General features: G+C 38.4%; 1 protein-coding gene across 1 annotated transcript in view; it reads right to left on the bottom strand.

Annotated features, from left to right (window-relative positions):
• The window catches only part of CTNNA3 (catenin alpha 3), a 2,010,564-nt gene extending 2,005,180 nt beyond the window's left edge, over positions 1–5,384 (bottom strand). The window contains exon 1 of the mRNA XM_044660319.1: positions 5,286–5,384. Within this exon, the coding sequence (XP_044516254.1) occupies positions 5,286–5,384 (99 nt within the window). The remainder of the gene's footprint in view (positions 1–5,285) is intronic.
• Between the last annotated feature and the right edge of the window lie 17,273 nt (positions 5,385–22,657).

Genomic DNA, 22,657 nt, shown 5'->3' with positions numbered 1-22,657 from the left:
AGATAAATAAATACAAAATATATTCAGAATTAAAATATAGTCATTTAGGCCAGGAATCCCAAAGGTGACTACTAAATTGGTCCAAGAAATCTAGGGATTCTCTAAGAGGCAGAGTTAAATAGGAAGAGCATTCTAGACATGAGAAAAAGCCAATTCAGATTCAGTCAAAGTGGCCTAACTGTAGCAATCATTTCCAAAACACAAGTGACATTGACTGTCTATACTGTATCAGGCTGACCCACAGTAGTGTCTGTGCTAAATTCCTTATGTAGATAAAGGTTCTTCATTCAGTGAATCAGCAAGCACACAATCCCAGGAAGGTCTTGACAAGTATCAGATGCAAACTTTGGCTATAGACAAGTATATAAGTATGTCTAATATCAAAGTTTGAGAATGCTTCTCTTCATCCCAATGGAGCACAAAGCATTCTCCAGAAAGTTCTAAAAGCAAGAAAGTCTTCAAATCAAGATTCATTTTTGGACGGAATATCTATTCTCTGAAAACAAGCTAGCTAAGTGCACAGAGGCTCATCACCAGTTTGGCTTCAGAGTGATGATGTTTTTGGTTGTAGCAACTCTTAAAGACAGCCTGCTAAGTTATAGAAAGGTGATGATCTGCATGAGTGAAGAATAACCACACAAACAAAATTAAAGATTTTTCACTATGCTAAAGAAATGATCGGATATCAATAACCACTTGGAAAATGTGTTTAGCATCACTGATAAACAAAGAAACATAAATTTGTAGCATCCTGTGCACTCACCAAATCAGAAGAAATAAACTAACAGAACAATTCACTGCTGATGGAGTTTGGAGAAACAGGCACACTCATTTATTGCTAGTGGAACTGAAAACTCATAGAACCTTTTAATAAAACAATGTCAGCACCGCATTCAGTAAAGGTTACAATCATCATTTTATGGCACCAAATAATTACATTGTTGAGATTATACTCTTTCAATGCACCAAGATCTACCAAGAAAGAGTGTCTGTCTGATCAAAGATTTTCTTTTATGCCAGTCTTATTTATAATTGCAAAAAGAAAAAAATCAGAAACAATCTTAATGACAACAAAAAAAGGGAATGGTTAAATAAATTGTGGAACAGTAATGGAATGAAGTGTAAATCTAGAAAGCAATTAAAAGAGAGAGTAATAGAAAATATGGAGAAATGTGGGAAAATCTTTATGAAATGATACAAAGCAAAAAAAAAAGAAAAATCAGAAGAGAGCAAACATTAACTACAAAGTAAGAGGAAAGGAAAATAGAAATGAATGGGCAAGACATGCAGATGAAGACTAAGAGAATGCCTGACTGGATGATTACATTTTATACATTATTTATATTTAGTTAACTGTAAATAATTGAAGAGTAAATATAATTAATTGGTTGGTTGTGTGTGTTTAAGTTGCTGTTGTTTGCTGAGGTGAAAAGGGAATTGGAAAATTCTACTGAATCAATTAATGTTGGAAACTTTCACTTAGAAATTAAATGACTTCCCCTTGATTGTTCAAGTAGTATGTGTTAGAGGCAATCCCTGAATACAGAGCTTTCTGATTACAAGACTGGCCCTTTAGCCATCATATCACATTGCCTCTTGTTGGCTGGTTGCATTGATTAAATATTTTTAAATCATTTTTTAAAAAGATTATCAGAATAGATTAGCATTTAATCAACTAAATGACCTGATTCATATACTAAATAATAAATTTGCCCTCCAACTCTGCAGCCCCAGGAATTGCAGGTCTCAGAAGATTTATCTCCTTCCCAAAAGTTTGATTGCATCTCCTCTCTCCCAACCTTCTCTCACTCCTTATTCTTCCTTTTGTCTCTCTGTCTCTTTCTCTGTATTTTTCTTCTTCTCCTTCCTCCTTCCTTTTTCTCTCTTCACCTCTCCCTCCTTCCTCTCTCTTCCCATTTCTGCCTCTCTCTCCATCTATCTCTGCCTCTATCTACATGTCTGTATGTCTCTCTGTCTCAACTCTATGAGCCCAAAGAATTTTCGTCTCCATTTATGTGGGTGTGATGTGGCATCTGAGGCTCAGCAGACTCTTAGTCAGTCAGAGGTCATGTCTTCCCCACACCCTTTATGTGGAGCAAGGTTCTCTAGGGCTTAAGAAGCACCAGAGTAAGCTTACATATATTTACTCTTCCTGTGCAAAGATCACCCAGCTAACCCAACATGAGCAGGTCACATGCTTTGGAGCTTGAATGGTTTTGGAGTGAATAAATTTCCACTTAGCAACAATACTGCACATAAACACTTGAAAAACTCGATTTATTCCTTCTGATAGTTAAAACTGAATCCACACAGATTTGTTGTGGGACTCAAATAAGATCTTTCATGCAAAATAACTGGCAAATTTTAAAGTCTATAGAAATGTCAGTGATTATTAATATCATCCTATTCATCTAATTTATAGGGGCTGCCATTTTGAAAGTTGTCAGAGACAATATTACCAATTTTTTTAAACCCTTACCTTCTGTCTGGTAATACTGTCTATTGGCTCCAAGGCAGAAGAGTGGTAAGGGTAGGCAATGGGGGTCAAGTGACTTGCCCAGGGTCACACAGCTGGGAAGTGTCTGAGGCCAGATTTGAACCTAGGACCTCCCGTCTCTAGGCCTGGCACTCAATCCACTGAGCTACCCAGCTGCCCCAATATTACCAATTTTTAATGAAAAGTGCAAGTACCCCATGCCCAATAACCCAAACCTGAAGATATGTTTAACAAGTATAATGTGTCTACATCTGTGAAAAATGAAAATCCATAGTTATTGACTCACTATTATATAAAATCTTGACATATGATATAGGTCATTTGAAGAGTTTTATGTGACTTAAAGATGCTTCTTTTTACAAAGGACTTTATCACAAGGTTCTCTGAAACAATAGAGTTCCTGGTGGATATAATAATGTATTACACATCATTAGCATTCTGTAGAGGAAAGAAACCGAGAGTTGGAGTCATACATTCTGGATTTAAATTTTAGTTCCCCCTCTTACTAACTTACTAATTGTATAAGCATGAGACATTTCTGAACCTCCATTTCCTCATCAGTAATTAGGGTATTGGCTATTAAGGTCACTTCCAGCTCTAAATCTATGATGTAATTGTCCCTCTTGAGTGAATTCATTGGAAGAAGATGGGAAAACTTAATGTTCCAAAATTATGATTCAATTTTTGAGAATTCTGTTCAAATATATGATCTGGAAAGGAAGAAGGATTGTAATATAGCAAGAATAAGGAAGAATCATAACTGGCAATGTCAACAATTAGGGTAAGTTCAATGGGGGGGCAGGAAAGGGTAGGGGTATAAGGCAGGGCCGCTCTTGTATATTGTTGAGATATATAAGACACAGGAATTGTGAGAGTACAGCAAGTCAAGGTACTAGAAAGCCAAAGCTTAAAAAAAAAAAAAACAATTGGGGTAGATTAGACTTTAAGCCAGGAACCATTTATTCAAGAGGATAAGGAATCATTTCAGGAGCTAGAGATGAAAGAAAAAAAGGGGATCTGGAAGAAATAGGGTTAACTATAAAAGCAGCTACTGAGCAATGGTGACAGAGTGAGTATGAGTGTTTCAGTGGGGGAACAAGGAGTATGATCATCTCTCCTTCTGGCCATGAGGTATGAGAGGAGAGGTCAACCTCCAAAACAGTGAAAAGAGGTGTGGTGTCTGAGAGAAAACTGGGATTCAGAGAAGATGGGGCAATGGAAGGAATGTGAGAGGGAAAGATCAGCATCTTGGATTTTGAACTGGAAGGAAATTTCTAGGGGGACATTTAGTGCAACCCCCTCATTTACACATGAGGAAATTAAGGTCCAAAGACTGGAAATGACTTGAAAGGTGCTTATTCAGGATTTCAAGCTCAGTATCTCTTATCTAAATCCACTGATCTCTTTTTAGCACCACAATAGGAAATCAATCCAGAGGCAAGTGGAAATGAGGGCTCAAGGAGAAGGGACATTTGAAAGAGAACTAAGATTGAGTTTATAGTCCTATCAACTGGAGCTGGAAGGCAGGGTCTTTGGTGAGCAGGATAGTATAGAGTATCAAGCGCATGTCATATGATGATCTATTACAATTGGAGATGTTTAGCCAAAGAAGACTAGGGGAGACATGACAGTCATCTTCTATTATATATAAAAAGTGACCATATGGAATAAACTTTATATTGGCTCTATTTGATCCCAGAAGGCATAACCAGGAGAAATAAGAAATGGTAGGTTGGAAGTGGAGGGTGGAAGAATGTGGTAGAGTGAAGAAAGGCAGTTGCAATTGGTCTTTTTAAGTCTTCCTAATGTGGGAACTGTCCAAAAGTGAAATGGACTGGCTCAAAAGGGTGTGAGTTCCCTGTCCTCAGAAGTCTTCAAGCACAGGTTAGAAGACTACCTATTGGATATATCATAGTGAGCATTCCACTCTGGTATGGGTGAGACTAGAGGGCTGCTAAGTTCCCTTCCAATTCTGGAAAATTCTGTGATGCAATGACTCTCTAGGGAATGCTGGTGACAGAAGGTAGGCACCCTGAGAGGGAGTCATGGATTTGCTATTCACAAGTGGAGCTGAAATAATCCTTCCCCCAGGGAAGTACAGAGGTCCAAAGGGAGGTATATCCTCAACCCATGGTATCGTGATGGGCAGAATTCCAGTGGTCCTGTTATGATTCCAACTCTGATCTTATAAAATAGATGTCTAGCCCATGTGCTTCACTGATTGATTCCCATAAAATGGCATTGTGGAACCCTCTTCAGAATATTGATGGAAGGACATGAACAAGAGTTGGATAGGAAAAGAAGGCAAATATGAGTGACTATTTGAACCTTAGCAGGGTCTGTTCATTTAGATGAGATCACAGACCCATCAAAGTACCAACACAAATATTTTAAAACATAATTTTAGGGGCAGCCAGGTGGCTCAGTAGATTGAGAGCCAGGCTGAAAGACAAGTGTTCCCATGGTCAAATATGGACTCAGACATTTTCTAGCAGTGTGACCCTGGGCAAATCACTCCCATTGCCTAACCCTAACTGCATTTTTGCCTTGGAACTAATAAAAAGTATTGATTCTAAGACAGAAGATAAGGGGTTAAAATTTGTTTGTGTATACAATTATAATTGTATTTCTCAGAATACAAGATAGCATCAAAGATAAAAGAGTATTTCAGATGGAATATTCATATACATAAGAAAATCTATTTTTTCATTCTATTGCCCATTTTGGTCCAGTTCTCTCTCCATTCCCTTGGAGTGAGCATGTCTGCTGATTTTCATGTGCTTCCTACCTGGATTATAAGGGGTTCTAGTAGCTTCTCCACTGTATGTGTCTGAATCTGAAGGTCCTGAGGATTCATTTTCAGTTGGATTGGTGTCTCAGCTGACATTCTGCCTGTGTAGAAAGACAAAAATAGACACACAATTTTAAGTGAGTCAAAATCATTCCTAGAGGACAGGGCCAAGCTCAGGCAGAATCATAGAGGTGATCAAGTTTCTCATTAGCAACCCTTTCCCATCAGTCCCACCCTCTCAACTCAACTCAACCCAACTCAACAAATATGTGTTATGTACCTACTAATAGAAAAATGAAGCAAAGAATTTCCATGGTTTTAACCCCATCCTGAGTTATTTTAGGCTCAAGCCGGACTGAGCTGGTAAATGGTAAAACAACCAGTTCTCTGTATTAAATTATCTTCTCCATGTTGATCTCCTCAAATCTATTTATCCAGCCCTAACCTTTCTCCTGACTTCTATCTTTGTTTCTCTAACTAGTCTATTGATTATTTCTAACTGGACATGCCATGCATACCTCAAACTAAACATATTCAAAACTGAACTTATAGGGGCAGCAAGGTTGTACAATAGCTAGACAACCAGTCCAAGTGTTGGACAAAACTAGATTCAAATCTGGCTTCAGACACTTGCTAGCTGTGTGACCCTGGGAAAGTCACTTACCACCATTTGCCTAGCCCTTCCCCTCTGCCTTAGAGTTGTTACTTAAGACAGAAGGGAAGGATTTTTTGAAAACTGAACTCATGCTATTTTCCTTGAAAACTCTGATCTTCCTAACTTTTCTATTAATGTTGAGGACACACCTATCAATGCATAATATCCCTTTTATATCCCCATTTTCTCCTCTAACACTGCCACTACCCTGAAGTAGTTCCTCACTACTTCATATCTGGATTGTGGTCTCAGGCTTCTGGTTGGTCTCCTATAGTAGGTCCCTCCCTAGTCCAATCAATCCTCCACTCAGTTATCAAACTTATCTTACTTAATTTCAGGTCTAACTACATCATCCCCTTATTCCAGTGGTTCCCAAACTTTTTTGGCCTACCACCCCCTTTCCAGAAAAAATATTACTTAGCCCCCTAGAAATTAATTATTTTTAATAGCAATTAATAGGAAAGATAAATGCACCTGTGGCCATCACCATCTCCCTGGATCACTGCAGCACCCACCAGGGGGCGGTGGTGCCCACTTTGGGAATCACTGCCTTATTCAATTGCCTCCAGCATCAAATATAAAGCCTTTTTTTTGTTCTTAAAGTCCTTCAGAACTTGGCTCCCTCCACAAATTCCACGATCTACTATTACTAACACATTTGCCATCCTTCTATCCCCAGTTCCATAAATTTTTACTGGCTAAAATTGTCTCCCACCTCATCTCTGCCTCCTGATTTCTCTGGCTTCCTTCAGATCTCAACTAAAATCCCATCTCCTACAAGAAGTCTTCCCCAATTTCCCTTAATGCTTCACTTCTGAGATTATTTCCAATTCCTATGATACATAGCTTGTTTGTATGTGGTTGTTTACACATTGTCTCTCTCATTAGTCCATGAGTTCTTGAGAGCAAGGACTGATTTTGCCTTTGTCTGTATCTCTAGGGCTTAGCACAGTAGCTGGCACATAGTAGGTAGTTAATAAATATTTGTTGACTTGCGCATTATCACATAACTAGTGTCAGAGGCAGAATTTGAACCCATCTCTTTTTGACCAACATTCTATTTTGCCATGTTGCCCCCCATATGATTCTTTTGAGAGTTGGGGCTGACTATATATCCATAAATTACTGTTATTTTTTAAAATTATCTATAAAAATGTTTTAATCCAAATTATTATTACTAAAATAATCTCCTTTGTTGGTGGAATTAAGGCAGCCCCCAGGAACATTTCTTGGATTAATAGAGTCCTGATGACTATCCCTTACTTTGACTCTTTTCAGCCCTTTCTCAACTGTACTTCCATCCTCCAAGGATCCAGGATTTTATCAATAGACCTATGCCCTTCAATGACACAGATCAGACCCCTTTATACCTTGGATTACCAGTTTCAAGAAGGGCTATGACAAACAAGTTCACCACCCCAGGTCAACTCTTTCAAGACTTAACAGTCTACAAATGGTGGAAATCCAACATTCATCCATACTCAAAGCCTTTCTAGCTTAGTAGGATCACCTGGGCTTGTTTTCCCCTAAGACTTCCTTTAAGAACTCAAGGTTAGCTCTATGTCAGACAGAAGCATAAGATGACTTACTATTTGGATACTCCCATAGGACCCTTTCTGCTTCAGGTTTGCCAAGAACCAACAAACCATATAACAAGATAAGCTGGCAAGTGTACCCTCAGAGTAGATGCATAATCACACAATCATACACACAAAGAAAGATAATATATAGAGATAAATGCACACGCATTTGTATGTGTGTATACATATGCCTGGTTTTTTGCTGTCCACCTTCCTAGTGATAGATTCTCCCAATTAAACTGAGCCAAGTGTTCATTTGCCCTGTGATCATGGGGACAGTAAACGGAAGGCATTGTGAAATTCTATAATAAGAAGCCTATAAAGGAAGTACGATGACACTATGAAGAACTCCCAACAGATCCATGTAGACCAGTGGTTCCCAAACTTTTTTGGCCTCCCACCCCCTTTCCAGAAAAAATATGACTCAGCCCCCTGGAAATTAATTTTTTATTTTAATAGCAATAACAGGAAAGATAAATGCACCTGTGGCCATCACCGCCTCCCTGGATCACTGCAGCACCCACCAGGGGGCGGTAGTACCCACTTTGGGAATCACTGATGTAGACACATCTTAGAGGAACGTAGATTTTAATAAAATATTTTAAAATAGATCTGCAAAAGCCCATTGATCTCCAGGAACATGGAACTAAGGGGAATGGACAATTAAAAGGAAAGAAATCACTCAGCATTTTTACAGAGACTTTGCCTTCTGGAAATGAAGGCTTTTCTGTCAAGAATCAGAAAATGACTGAAGTCACCATGGCTTCTCCTGGTCCATTAATTCACCTCCATTGAAAGGGAATGTTTAGAAGTGAAATGCCCCATGACAAAAGCTTACCAAGCAGAAAGCAGAGAAGTCCTTGAAGGACCTAGGTTCTACAGGATAATTGGACCTCGAATAAACTATGTTCCTCTCCCAGGTCAAATCCAGTTAAGACCAGTTGGAACCACTTGGTGTAAAACTGGTTTGAACCAGTTAGAACCAGTTTAGACTGGTCACAACTATATTGAATCACTTGGAACTGGGTCATAACTTGTTTATATCAGAGAGAACCAGTCTGAATCAACTTTAAAAAAAAAAAAAAAAGAAAGAAAGAAAAAGCTGTCAGAGCCAACAACCATTCAGAAGGAGTTCAGGCTCTACAAGCAATTAGAAATCAATTTTGGTTGTTTTGCTCAACAATATTGGTTGCAAATAAAATGAGAGCCAACTGTCAATAGACTATACAAATGGAAGAACATTATAAGCTAATTCATATTAGGTTCAACATCTGAAAAACACATATACCCAGTATGAGAAAGGAAACAGTGCTTGGGAAGAACACTGGCTCAGAAATTCAAGGACCTGGGTTCAAATGGAGATTCTGTTACTTATTAGCCTTATGATCCTGGGCTCATTACTTAATCTCTGTAGGCATCGGTTTCTGCATCTATAAATCTGGGAAATGTTGAGCAGATGATCTCTTAGAATCCTTCTGACTCTAAATCAATCATTTGTAATGAATAGTAGAAAATCTAGGGACAGCTAAGTAGTACATTGGATAGAGCACCAGGCCTGATGTTGGGGGGACATGGGTTCAAATTTGACCTCAGAAACTTCTTAGCTGTGTGACCCTGGGCAAATCATTTAACCTAGAGTTGATACTTAGAAAGTTAGGGTTTAAAAAGAAACTACATTTGCATTTGTGCTCAGATTTGTGCCTTTCCTTTTCATCTTTTGTGTATGTATTTTTTTTTTAGCTAAAATCAACCAAAGACCTCCCTGTATGGCTACGTTGTTTTCTTTAGATGCCCCTCCCATATTATTTTTCATTGGGATTAGTGAACACTAACTAGGATGAGAGGATTTCATCTTTTAAGAGCTACCCATCCATTAAACCATCTTTCCACTTGGGCATTGGGTGATATTCTTAATAGTTGGCATTCATCTCATATTAATGGACACCATTTTTATAAATCACGCTAGAAAAGAATAATGTTAACTCTATTCCTAATCCACAGAAATCTTTTGAAAGATCTTTAATTCTTTTAAGAAGGTCCCAGAATTCCAAATAAAGAATATACACCAGTGGTGACCAATACACCTAATGGAAGTATTCTGGGTCAATTTATTGTGTCTCTGAATCCTCAGAAATAATTTGCCATTCAAGAACATCAAGTACAGAGCATTGTGTTAGATTTTAGATTCTCAATTTTAGAATAAAAATGGAACATTTTTAAATATGTCAGAATTCAAACACAAAAGCATCCTAGAAATATCTTTTTAAACTATAACATTGTTATAGATTAATAGACTGGCATTGTTTTAAAGAGATAAGACTGAATTCCCCAGAAAATACACACACACACATACACACACACACACATACACATACACACATACACACACACACACGTATACACATTGAACTCTATAAGTCTTGAAAACAAGGCCAGCCAAATTTAATTAAGAAAAAATATATTCTATAGGAGTTCTTTGGCCATGAATTATGTAGGCAAAGGGCCTGCACTCCCTGGTGATTTTTCTAGTCATGTTATACAAACAATCACCTAAACAATAATAGCAAAAGTAATAAAGAGCTTCTTGGGTTCTGATTAAGGCAATACCAACTAAAACATGCACGTGTAATTACATTTAAATCTTATACCAAGTCCATCTTTCCAAGGTAGGTCAGCATGGCCTAGTGGGACAGAGATCCCTGTTCTTGGAGTCAGGGAGATCTGGAATAGAATACTTCATGCCTCCCACCCTATGGAAATTTATCAGAGAGGAATGTGGCCTCAAGCAAGTCTCTTACCCTCTCTGATCCTCAGTTTCCACATCTGTCAATTGATCATGATAATAGTATCTACTTTGAAGTTTCTAGGATCAAATATATACACAAAAGGTTCCAGAAACTCTAAAGTGCCATACAAATGTCAGCTATTATTATGAATGGTCAATTTTAGCATCAAAAGAAGAGACAAAGTTTCAGGAGGTATTTGTTTCTTTCTCAATTAAAGTCAGGGAAAATACTTTTCATTTTGAATGCTAGAATTTTCCCATAAAAATCTGATCACGCTTCAGGTAAGAACAGAGTTTAAATGTTTAGCTGAGTTGAGATCGAGCTGTTTCAAATAAGGAAAGGAAAGAACTTTTTTTTGCTTTGGATTTTTTGTTTGCTTGTTTGTTTGTTTGTTTTGGGAAATGTTAAGTCTTTTTCTGAATCTCTCCAGACTAGAATAAACATTTACATTTTCAAATGAGGCAAAGTAAGGCAGGAGGGAAAGGGCAAAAGTATAGGACATCTCTTCCAAAAGGCATTGCCTTTTCTCTCCCCAGTAGGAATTTAGGAATATCAGTTTGGTAGCTCTCTTGAAGCAGGATCCAACAGGAAAGAAACTGGAATTAAGGAAAGCAATTTGTAGCCTATTTTAAAGAGATGAGGACCTGACCTAGGGTACTCCATGCTCATATGGAAATGATACCATCTCTGAAGTGCTGTAAAATTCCATTTAAAATTCCTTCTCTCCAATCTTGTGGCCCCCACCCTCGGTCAGGTCCTCATCACTTTGAAATAGGCTACAAATTGGTTTCCTTAATTCCAGTTTCTCTCCTGTTGGATCCTGCTTCAAGATAACTGCCAAGCTGATATTCCTAAAATATGTCTAATTATTCCATTCCTTTATTCAAAAATCCTCAGTGATTCTCCATTGCCTCCAGGAACTCCATAGCTTGACATATAATCTGGTTCCCGTTTCTCCTTTCTGACTTAGTTCCCATGATTCTCCCTCATACATTCTACATTCCAGCCAAGCTAAATACATTTTTGCTCCTGGGTTCACCATTCCATCTCTTATCACTCTTATCCCATGCCTGGAATACATTCATGCTTTATGCCTACTTCTTAGAATCTGGCTTCTTCTAAGTTTTAAATCAGTTGCCACCTCCTGCAGGAAGCCTTTCCCCATGTTTCCAGTAGCTAACACTTTCCCTTCTCAAATTGCCTTGTGTTTACTTATCTCTGTATATGTAGTATCTCTGCCACAGCAATAATATTAATAGCTCACCCTCACATAATTCTTTGATCTTTAGTAATAATAATAATAACTAATATCTACATAGTGGATTAAGGTTTGTAAGATGCTTTATAAATATTATCTCATTTGATCCTCACAACAACCCTGAGCAGGAGGTACTATTATTCCCAATTTACAGATGAGAAAACTGAGTTAACTGACTTGCCCAGGGCCACATAGCTACTAAAGTCTAAGGCTACATTTGAACTCAGATCTTCCTGACCCCAGGTTCAGCACTCTATCTACTCTCTCAGCTAGCTGTCTCTTTAAAGTGCATCTCTCATAACCATCCTGTGAGGTAAGTAGTGGCATTGTGCCTCTTTATTGATCACAAATTTGTTGCCCAAAAAAGGTCTAACTCATCTCTAGTCACCTAGCAAGTACGTACCAGAGCAAAGTACTGAACTCAGTTCTCCTGCCTCTGAGGGCAGCACCTGATCTGTTACACCAAGCAATGAATTCAATGTGATCTCCTTGAAGGCAAGGACTGCTTTGGATTTTTTAATTAAATCTCCAACACTTTCCATACTTTCTCCAATACTTTCCATTCAGTAGGTGCTTAATAAATGCTTCTTGCAATTGATTCTAAACAAAGTTGCATGTGTATCATCATAACTATAAAATATTTCCTAGATAGATAGATAGATATAGAATTGTGTTTAAAAACACTTTCTTCAAAGCAACCCTGTGAGCCATGAATCAAGAAGACTTGGGTTCAAATCCTGCCTCAGAAACTTACTAGTTCCATAACCTTTGTGAACACTGAATTTCTTTAAGGTTCTGTTTCTCCATCTCTACAATGTCATAATAATAACAATAATGATAATTGTTCCTGCCACACAAGTCTGTTGTCTCAAATGAAATAATGTAAAATATTTTGCAAACTTTGAAACATTCCATAAATGGCATCTATTGCTATTGGTGTTATTGTCTTAGTTTTATGGATAAAGAAACTAAATTTATAGGCTTTTATAAATGCTGGAGAATTCAATGACAGCAAAAGGGCAAATAGACTTTCTCCAGAAGAAAGCCTGTTTTATCTGATCTCAGAAAACTCAAAGAATCTTCTATTGTGTCCTCCCACAAGAGAACAATGATATCCTGATACACTGTACCAAGATCAAAAAAACAGAAACAGAGGCAGCAACTGTCTCTTAAAAAAGCAACATGACAGTGGTTCCTATAGGGGTAGCCCTAATGCGCCAATAGTTATTCCACAGCCTGATCAGGCAGATCGAACGTCCGTCCGTGGACTTTTCTGGAAGTCTGATACTGTTTAAGGTGTTGAGTAAAAGAACAGCCCAGAGGAATGAATTACCCATCAACCTCAATTCCAAGCAGAGATCTGCTTTTCCAGTTTTATCTCTGGTCAGTTGACAAAGACATTAGAAAGTAATAAAAGCCCTTCTTATCTGAGCAAAGAAAAGAGAGGAGTCTTTTAAAAAAAAAGATTCCCTCTTTTCCCTCAAAGTGACTAAATAAATTGCTGTTGTGTGAAAACTATTTGGGAACTTCAGTTTCCTATTCTCTCTCTTCCTAGCTTTACTCTCTCTTTCAAAGATTGTCCCCAGAGTGCCCTCTTTTCACATATCAGCTCTCAGAGAGCCAGGCCAGAACATTTCCTCTACCTTGGAGCGAACTTTTTGCAACCTGATTTTGTAATCAATTAAACTCTGTTTAATCGTTTTTCAGCTATCGAAGAATACAATCCCAGAATCCCAGATTCTGAGGTGGAAAAGATATCAGAAGCCAACACGTCCAATATGTTCCTACAAAAGAATCCCATCTTCAGTCCCCTAGACGACAAAGAGTCATCTAGTCTTTTCTTGGGAGCCTCCAGTGAGGAGGAACTCCTGGCTCCCCAGGGAGGTCATTCCACAGATGAGGCAGCTCTCATTGTTAGAGAGTTTTTCCTGCCCTCAGGTCTAAATGTGCTTCTTAGCTCTCTCTACCCACTGGTCCCAGTTCTTCCCTCAGGAAACAGCTAGAATGAATCTAATCTCTCTTCCAGGTGATAACCTTCAAAAGCTTGAACACAGCTATCTGGTTCCCCTTGAGACTTCTCTTCTCCAGGCTAAACACTTCAACTCCTCCAACTAGTCCTCTCCTGGCATGAACTCAGAATGGTAGAGCAAAAGAGAACCCTGGACTTGGAGACAGACAAACTGGTTTGAACCCTGGATTTACCTAAAATGATTTAGGAAATTTCCAAGGAACCTTGAACAAATACCATTCCTTCTCTGGACCTCAGTTTCCCCTTACATAAAATGAGAGTCTTTGACTAGATGATCACTAAGCTCCCTACACATTCTAGAATCTGTGGCTTATAGTTACAAAATCACAAAATACAAACCTTGAATTTCTTCCCCTATAGGACCTTCATCTCTATTTAGGTAGGCCAAAAATATAACCCCACAGAAGGTGGAAAATAGCTGAGTCTCATAACCATCACTTAATAGCATAGAGTCATGGAAAGATCATTGGATTAAAAGTCAGAGCTCCTTAGTTTGAAAACTAGCAGTGTTTCTTGTCTGTGTGACCATTGAATTTCTGTAGATTCCAATTTCCTCTTTTGTAAAATGAGGAGATTGGATGACATTGATCACTAAAGTCCCTTCTGGCTCCTGAGTCTATGATCCTATAAAAATAGTCATTGGGCAAACAGTAAAGGATCACCCTCTTTATGAGTATTGCAAGGATTAGCCATGCTGACTGCGAATGACAGCCAAATAAACTGAATATTAATTTTCTCTCATGTATTTTCTTTTTTTAAGCCCTTATCTTCTGTCTTGGAATCAATATTAAGTATTGGGCAGAAAAGCAGGAAGGGCTAGGCAATGGGGATTAAGTGACTTGCCCAGGGTCACACAGGACAGATCTAAGGCCAGATTTGAACCACTTGGCTCTCAATCCACTGAGCCATCTAGCTGCCCCATCTCTTGTGTGTTTTCAAGAAGGATCTATGATGCTTGCTACTTTAGAAAGTCCCTCCACAAACCCAGATTGCATCTCCTCTTTGAATTAGGAACCAAGAAAAGCCTAGTGAATTGTCAAAAGCACTGAAAAGTTAGATGATTTGTCAGCAGGGGTTTCCCAAACTTTTTTGGCCTCCCGCCCCCTTTCCAGAAAAAATATTACTCAGCCCCCTGGAAATTAATTTTTTAATTTTAATAGCAATTAATAGTAAAGATAAATGCACCTGTGGCCATCACTGCTTCCCTGGATTGTTGTAGCACCCACAGGGGGCGGTAGCGCCCACTTTGGGAATCACTAGTCTAGGGTTTCATAGCTAACAAATCCAAAAAAGGATTCAAATCCAGAGTGTGTTTAGGTGTCACAGGAATCTAGCCGTATTTATATTTACATGACACTGTGCCAATTTCCAAAAATCATCTCCCTTTAAGAATTTCTCTTATTTAAAGAAGCAGTTTAAAGGTAACTCTAGAACAGGGATGAAATTTATACCTCTTGTCTTGAGAATTATACCTTTGAAATCAGATTGAAAATACAAGCATTAAGTTCGCTAACTTCTCTCACTTTTCCTTTTTGCATTCTTGCCCATCAGTATGGTCTGTCTTAAAAATATAAAAAGAAAAAAATTAAGCAAAAATAAAAAACTTTTAAAATCCACATTTCACTTCAAATCCAGAAGTCTGCAAGAGAATCTTGAAGGCTAGGCTGCAGTACTAAGGGATATAATAATGGTTGAAAGAGAAAGAGCTTTCAGATTTGCCAAGCATTTTACATATATTATTGAGCTTGAGTAGACTATGTCCCAGAACCACACCTACTCAAATTATAATATTTCAGATTCACAGTGGAAACATTTCAAATTTGTTACTGTTCAATTATAATGTTTAAGATGAATGAGATCATGCACAAAAAGTGTTTTGCAAACTTTGAAGCATTCTATAAATGTAATCGTTATTTTTATAATTATTATTATTAATAATTATCATTCTATGCATAGGACAAGTTTTCCCTTCAGCACTTCAAAGAAATCCCTTCTAAAGACTCAAATCTGAGCTGCACTGTTGCAGCTTTCCAGCGTGCCCACCTCAACAGAAGCCTGATGACCAAATGGCAGGGAGGGGCTCCTAGTATCCCATGAAGACAAGCCTGGCATTTTGTGTCTCTCTGAGGTGCCCCCAGAGGGGATAACTCCCAACCCTGAACGCCCCAGCAGTCTCTGCATGCTTTCTTCAGTGCCACCTGCCTTTATTTCTCCCCTGATCCTCCTACCTAAAGGTACCACTCAGACAACCTACAATGATGAGAGTTCACTTGGCAGGAGAAAAAAAGAAGGGGAAAAAAAAGTGTTTTCAAAGTCAGACTTCAAACGAAGTGGAGACCAGCCCAGCCATCACTCACCAACCGACCCCGGGACACAAACACTTACTTGGCCACAGACAGCTCCTAAACCGACTGCCTGAGCAGTCGCTTATGTTTGGAACTTCGGCCCCACTTGGGCTCAGAATTTGGCTAGTGATGCATGTGTAGGCAATCGGTCTGACAAGCACCCTAGTGTATTTCAGGATGACTGACAGGACACAGTGGCTGCTGCTCTGGGGGGGGCTGGGCACTCTTAAAGCAATATGCCGACGGAAAACATGCCGAGCCAGCAAGCTCTGCTGGAGAAGGCTTCCCCTGAGTTTAGGATGAACAAGTGCCCCAGGACCCGAGATGAACTTTGATTGGGGGTTTCAGGGGCACAGCAGAGCAGAAGCTGCGAGTTCTGGAAGTCAATTAGCTACAGAGGTCCCACTTCCTATGTAGGAGGAATGAAAGGGAAAACTGGTGCCCGCACTGGAGGGCTCCGGATTCTCTCAGTATGTAAATTATTCCGCTATTATTAATTCAATGCAAATAGATTTCAGTAGCAGCCAGTCAGGGTGCCCAGAGGAGAGAGAGGATTTACTGACCGACCACTGGGAATTGAAGACCTCCGGCATCAAGGCTTCCGTAGTTTAGTGACTCTGATCCCAGCCAGGTGGTGCCACTCACAACCCATCCACACCTGGCCAGCATTCCTGGCTTCTGATCAGGTCCTCCTAGAAATTCCTCCTTGGATAATTCACTCATAATCATAGAAGTCTTCCTCCAGGTCTCTTAACGTTGTGTGGCTACCAAAGAAACATGTGGCCATCCCTAGGATGTCCCTTGCTCTTGGTACATGATCTGCCCTCCTACATTACAGGTCCTCTCTCTCTCCGATGATGTCCTTTACAGTGGTGATGTGCTGAAACCTCCCCGGGCCTTCCATTGGATTATGCACAACTATAATTCTCAGGAGATTCAATGACTCAAAACCATATGTTGTGGTGTTGGTAAAAGAATACTGATGCTTTTTTTCAGTTTATTATTATTTTTTTTAAACCCTCACCTTCCGTCTTTTAGTCAATACTGTGTATTGGCTCCAAGGCAGAAGAGTGGTAAGGGTAGGCAATGGGGGTCAAGTGACTTGCCCAGGGTCACACAGCTGGGAAGTGTCTGAGGCCAGATTTGAACCCAGGACCTCCCATCTCTAGGCCTGGCTCTCAATCCACTGAGCTACCCAGCTGCCCCCTTCAGTTTATTATTTTTATTTTTCAGGTAATAAGTGTTTTTGTCAATCTGCCCTTCCCACTACCCCGTCCCCACTGAACATTTTTAAATCCCTTAATGTATATTTACATAGTCCAGAAAAACTAATTCACACAATAGTCACCTCTGAAGAGAGTGGTGAGTGACCTTATGGATCTTCATTCTTTTAGATTTGTAGTTTATGGCAGTGATGGGCAAACTTTTTAAAGAGGGGGCCAAAGGAAAGGAAATGCTCATCTGTCAGTCTGTTTCTAAGGCAACTCTTTCAAACTTTCATTGTATTGTATCCTACTCATTTTTTCATCAGATTAGGAATAATGTTGCACTGCTGAATAGAATATTTCAGGGCTTCCCCCCCCCATCTGGCCCGCGGGCCGTAGTTTGCCCATCACTGGTTTATGCATATCTTTTGACCCAGCAATATTACTCCTGGGTTTGGGTCCCAAAGAAATCAGAGATAGGAGAAAAGGGCCTAGTTGAGCAAAGACATTTTAGCAGCTCTCTTTGGAGTGGCAAAGAAGTGGAAATTGAGGGGATGCCCATCAATTGAGGAAGGATGAACAAGTTGCAATATGTGCTTATAATGGAATATACCAGAAAGGAAATGACTTCAGAAAAACCTGGAAAGACATATGAACTGATGCAAAGTGAAGTGAGCAGAACTAGGAGAATACTACATACAGAAACAGAAATATTATACAGTGATCAACTGTGAAGGACTAAACCATTAACAGCAAAATAAGATCCTAAGATAACCCCAAAGGACTTATGATTGAAAAAAAAATTACCAAAGCCAAAGAAGGAACTGTTGGATTCTGACTGCAGATCAAAGCCTGTCATCTTTCACTTTATTTCCTTTTTTGTTTTGTTTTTGTTTTGTTTTTTTTGTTTTTTATTGTATGGTGATATGTGTCTTCTGTCACAGCACAGGAAGTATGGAAATATGGATTGCATGAAAGGCCTGGTATAACCTATAACAGACCATTTATTGCCTTAGGGGTGGAGAAGGAGGGAGAGAAAAAAACCTGAATTGCAAAACATTAGAAAACAAATGTCAAAAATTGTTTCTATGTATAATTAAAAAAATAAAAGAAAGACAAAAAAAATTTTGTTGAAGAATTGTAGTTTATCATTGTGTTGATCAGAGTTCGAAGGTCTTTTGAAATTGTTTCTCTCTTTAATGTTGTTGCTATAGAATAACTTGGTCTCCTAATTCAGCTCATTTTTTTCTAAAATTGTCCATTTCATCAAAAGACCATAGATTGGGGAACAAATTGTGGGTATCTATGGAATACTATTGTGCTGAAAGGAATGATGAACTGGAAGAATTCCATGTAAACCAGAAAGACCTCCAGGAATTGATGCAGAGTGAAATGAGCAGAACCAGGAGAACACTGTACACAGAGACTGATACACTGTGGTAAAATCAAATGTAATGGACTTCTGTACTAACAATAATGCAATGATCCAGTACAACACAGAGGCACTTAGGAGAAAGAATGTATCCACATCCAGAGAAAGAATTGTGGGAGCAGAAACACAGAGCAAAAACATATGATCAATCACATGGTTTGATGGCTATGACTGGGGTTTTGGTGTTAAAGATAGCTCTGCTGCAAATATGAATGATATGGAAATGGGTTTTGAACAATGATACATGTATAACCCAGTGGAACTGCTTGTCAGCTCAGGGAGGGGGGAGGGTAAAGGGGTGGGAAAAACCATGAATCATGTAACTATGGAAAAATATTCTAAATAAATAATTTTTAAAAGAATTATGCATAGTGCTCCCAGTCAGTAAGAACCATCAGTCTTTCAGTTCTAATTTTTCTAGAAATCTGTTCAGTTATGTTTTCCTTTTTGTATCTTTCTCTTGATTTATCTAGCTCTGACAATACATCATTAAAATTCCCTGCAATTATGACACAAATATCTTTTTTTGAATGTAAATGCTATACTAATGGATGCATTAATATTTAGTCCTAATCACATGTAAAACCCAGTGGAATTGAGTGTTGGCTATGGGAGGGGGTGGGAGGAGGGGAGAGAAAAAACATAAATTGTGTAACCATGGAAAAACTTTCTTAATTAATCAATTAAACAAAATTTTAAAAAATAAACATTTAAAAATATTTAGTCCTAATATTGTTGCATGACCTCTGATTCCTTTGACTACAATGTGGTTTCCATGTTTATCTCTCTTGGCATTGTGGATTTTCGTGTCTATTTAAACTGATGGCATGATTATAATTCACACTTTTGAGCAATCATCTATTGTATAGTAAATTTTTATTCCAGTCTTTCATTTTTATTCTGTATTGTGTCTTTATTTTCATATGAATTTCTTGAATTTGGCAGATCATTGTTGGGTATTTCCTCATTCATTTTACCACTCTTACTTTGGCCTTATTTCTTTTCATTATATTCAGTGATCCTAGTCCACATTTTCTATCATTTAGCCAATGGAGAATGTATTTGGAGAATTCTATAATTGCTGCACTAAGTGAAATCTATTCATACCAGTGCCAAGAACACAATGTGCCCATTACAGTTTACTCTTAAGAAATGATTTGTGGAAGTTTATTCAACCACGGACTCTAAGAGCAAGTTTCCTATTGTGAAAGAATAAAAAAAAAATAGCAGTGTTGTATATGGAAATGTAAACTGATCTAGAAATCAATTGCCCTTAGGGGTTAGTCTCAGTATTGTCACTAACTGGATAAATGTCCTTGGGCAAGTCACAGCCTCTCTGGGACATATTAAGTACTTACCGAAGAGTTTCCAAATGAAGGAGTTAGATTAAGGCATCTCTAAGTTATCTTTCAGTCTGTGCTCTGTTATGAAATTTATTCCATGTTTGACTAAAAGACATATAATAAAGATGATAATGACAAAAAAAATTTACAGTGCTTTAAAGTTTGCAAAGTACATTACACATATTGTCTCATTTAATGTTTGTAACAAGCAATAGGTATTATTATCATCCTTATTTTACAAATGAAAAAACAGAGTTCTGAGAGAAATTAAGAAACTTGCTCAGGATCACATGGCTCATAAACATCTGAAGCAAGAGTTAAGCTCAGGTCTTCCTGACTCCAAATATAGCTCTGTATCTACTTGAACAGTGTTTACAAATCCTTTCTAGCTCTAGCATTATATTCTTTGAAGTAAGATGCTTCCCATTCTTGCATTATATGTTCTATATTCAACAGTCACTTTCATCTCAGAATCAAAGAACTGAAGTGAATAACCTTAAGAATGTCATTTTGTGAGGCAGCTAGGTAGCTCAGTGGATTGAAAGTCAGGCCCAGATATAGGAGGTCCTCAGTTCAAATCTGGCTTCAAGCACTTCCTAGCTGTGTGGTGACCCTGGGCAAGTCACTTAACCCCCATTCCTAGCCCTTACCACTCTTCTGCCTTGGAACCAATGCACAGTATTGATTCCAAGATGGAAGGTGAGGGTTTGAAAAAATGTCATTTCGCCTCTCTGAGACTCAGCTTCCTACCCTAAAAAATTAATTGACTAACCGTTAAGTTCACCAAGAGTGCATTAGCCTGATTATTTTCCTGGTCCCCTTATAATGGGAAATTGTAGGATAGATATAAGATTTAAGATAAGGCAGAATAGATGACAGTTTGAAGAAATCTTGGACTTCATGCACATTCCATAATGGAATGAGTTTTGGAAGAGGAGACTGGTTTTGGCCAAGCTCAAGGAAGGATGTTTTGGCTGTGTGGTCCAACTTTGCCAAGTATCCAAGGGGCTGAGAAGAAGATACCTTCAATCAACTATCTTGGCCTAGGAAGAGGAAGGTCTTGGTTATCTATTGGTGGACAGCAGATTTATCTGCCTTACTCCTTAGAGATATTTTGTGATTAACTGGCTGTGCAAATAACTTGATCCTGTTTCCTGTGACATCTTGAAGCACTGTGGACAAGTGTAGTGAGAATCCACCTCTCCAGCCCTCTCTTATTTTAGTTAGAGCTGACCTTAATTTAGTTAAGTCATTTGGGTTATTTCTAGTGTAGTAAATCCTTCTCTCCCACCTCCCTTATTTACCATCAATAAAAACAGTTTTATTTGTACTTCTTGATTCCTCTAAAAGCCATAAAGATCCCACAACTTGAAGTTCTTATATCACTATAGGCATCCCTAGCTGATAGATTGTCAGTTTAACTGAAAAACTGCCATTCCCCAAACCTCACATCCCTATTTGGTTTTCCTGTGTTTGCCTGTCAGTCCTTCCCTTTGTGAGGTGTGGGAGTGTCCCCAGTTTGTCTGACACCCTGTTATTCCCCTATCCCCATATTTCTTTTTCACCCTCCAATAATAATCGGTTTGATCTTCCATCATCTTTGACAATCTAATGGATATGAGGTTAAATCTTTGACAATCTAATGGATATGAGGTTAAATCCAAATTGTTTTTATTCTTAATTCCCTAATTATTAACAGTCTCTAGAGCATTATTTCATAGGGTTGTTGATAGTTTATATTTCTTCTTTTGAAAATAAGATATATTTTTACTATTTTTCTCTTAGGGAATGGTTCTTATTTTTTCTATATTCATATTAATTATCAATATATCTTATACATCAAACCTTTATCAGTGACATTCACATTAAATATTTTCCCTGATGGAATCCTCAACTCAATTCTCATCATTCCTTTCCCTCATATGGAGTTTCACTCTTCCTAGAACCAAGAGATTTAAAATCAAGTGAAGAATGATGAAGACCAAGTTGCATCTCGGTCCCTGACAAGTGCATTTTCCATCCAGAATGAAGAGAATAAAACTAAACCATAAAGTAAAGCCATCCTTCTCCTCCATGATTGACTGCATTAAGAAATAGTTGAATGTTCCCTAAGTGCCTATTATGTAAAGAGCCATTGAAAGCACTTAAAAGATACGGTCCCTACTCTTGCAACATTGACATTTCCCTCATGAGGGTTGTGTTTCAATACTGGTCCTTTTAAATGGCTGAAAAACTCATCATCAACCAGTTATTATTTTATGACCACATTGAAAGCCCAACATCCACATTTTGGAAAACTGCATAACAAATTGCCTAGCTTACTCCCAAGATAAAGGCATTATGGTGGAACTGGAGGAAACTATTCATATTTCAATACTCCAATAGACATGTGACCTCATTAATGTAGGTATTCTATTGAACAATGTAACTAAAGTTCATCCCTGACTATTCATCCTATGCTATTCCCATAATGTAATTCCTACACAAAGCATCCATCCAACGGGTTACTTTGCCCATGCAGCATCCTGACTATTATACTTCACTTTTGCTACAAAACCTGCCCACTTCTTTTCCCAGACATATATTTCTTGGATGACATCCTTCCACTGTACAATTCACATAAATGTGTTTCACCCACCATATGGCTACTGCCCTTTGGGGGTTCTTTCTTTTTTTCTACAGAGACTGCAGCATCCCACAATTCATGATGAGCATCACTAAGAGAACAATGGTGTA

The sequence above is a fragment of the Gracilinanus agilis genome, chromosome 2, assembly GCF_016433145.1.
Source record: "Gracilinanus agilis isolate LMUSP501 chromosome 2, AgileGrace, whole genome shotgun sequence".
Taxonomy (NCBI): Eukaryota; Metazoa; Chordata; class Mammalia; order Didelphimorphia; family Didelphidae; genus Gracilinanus; species Gracilinanus agilis.
The sequence above is the reverse complement of the archived record's forward strand: the minus strand, read 5'-3'. Positions and strand labels throughout refer to the sequence as shown.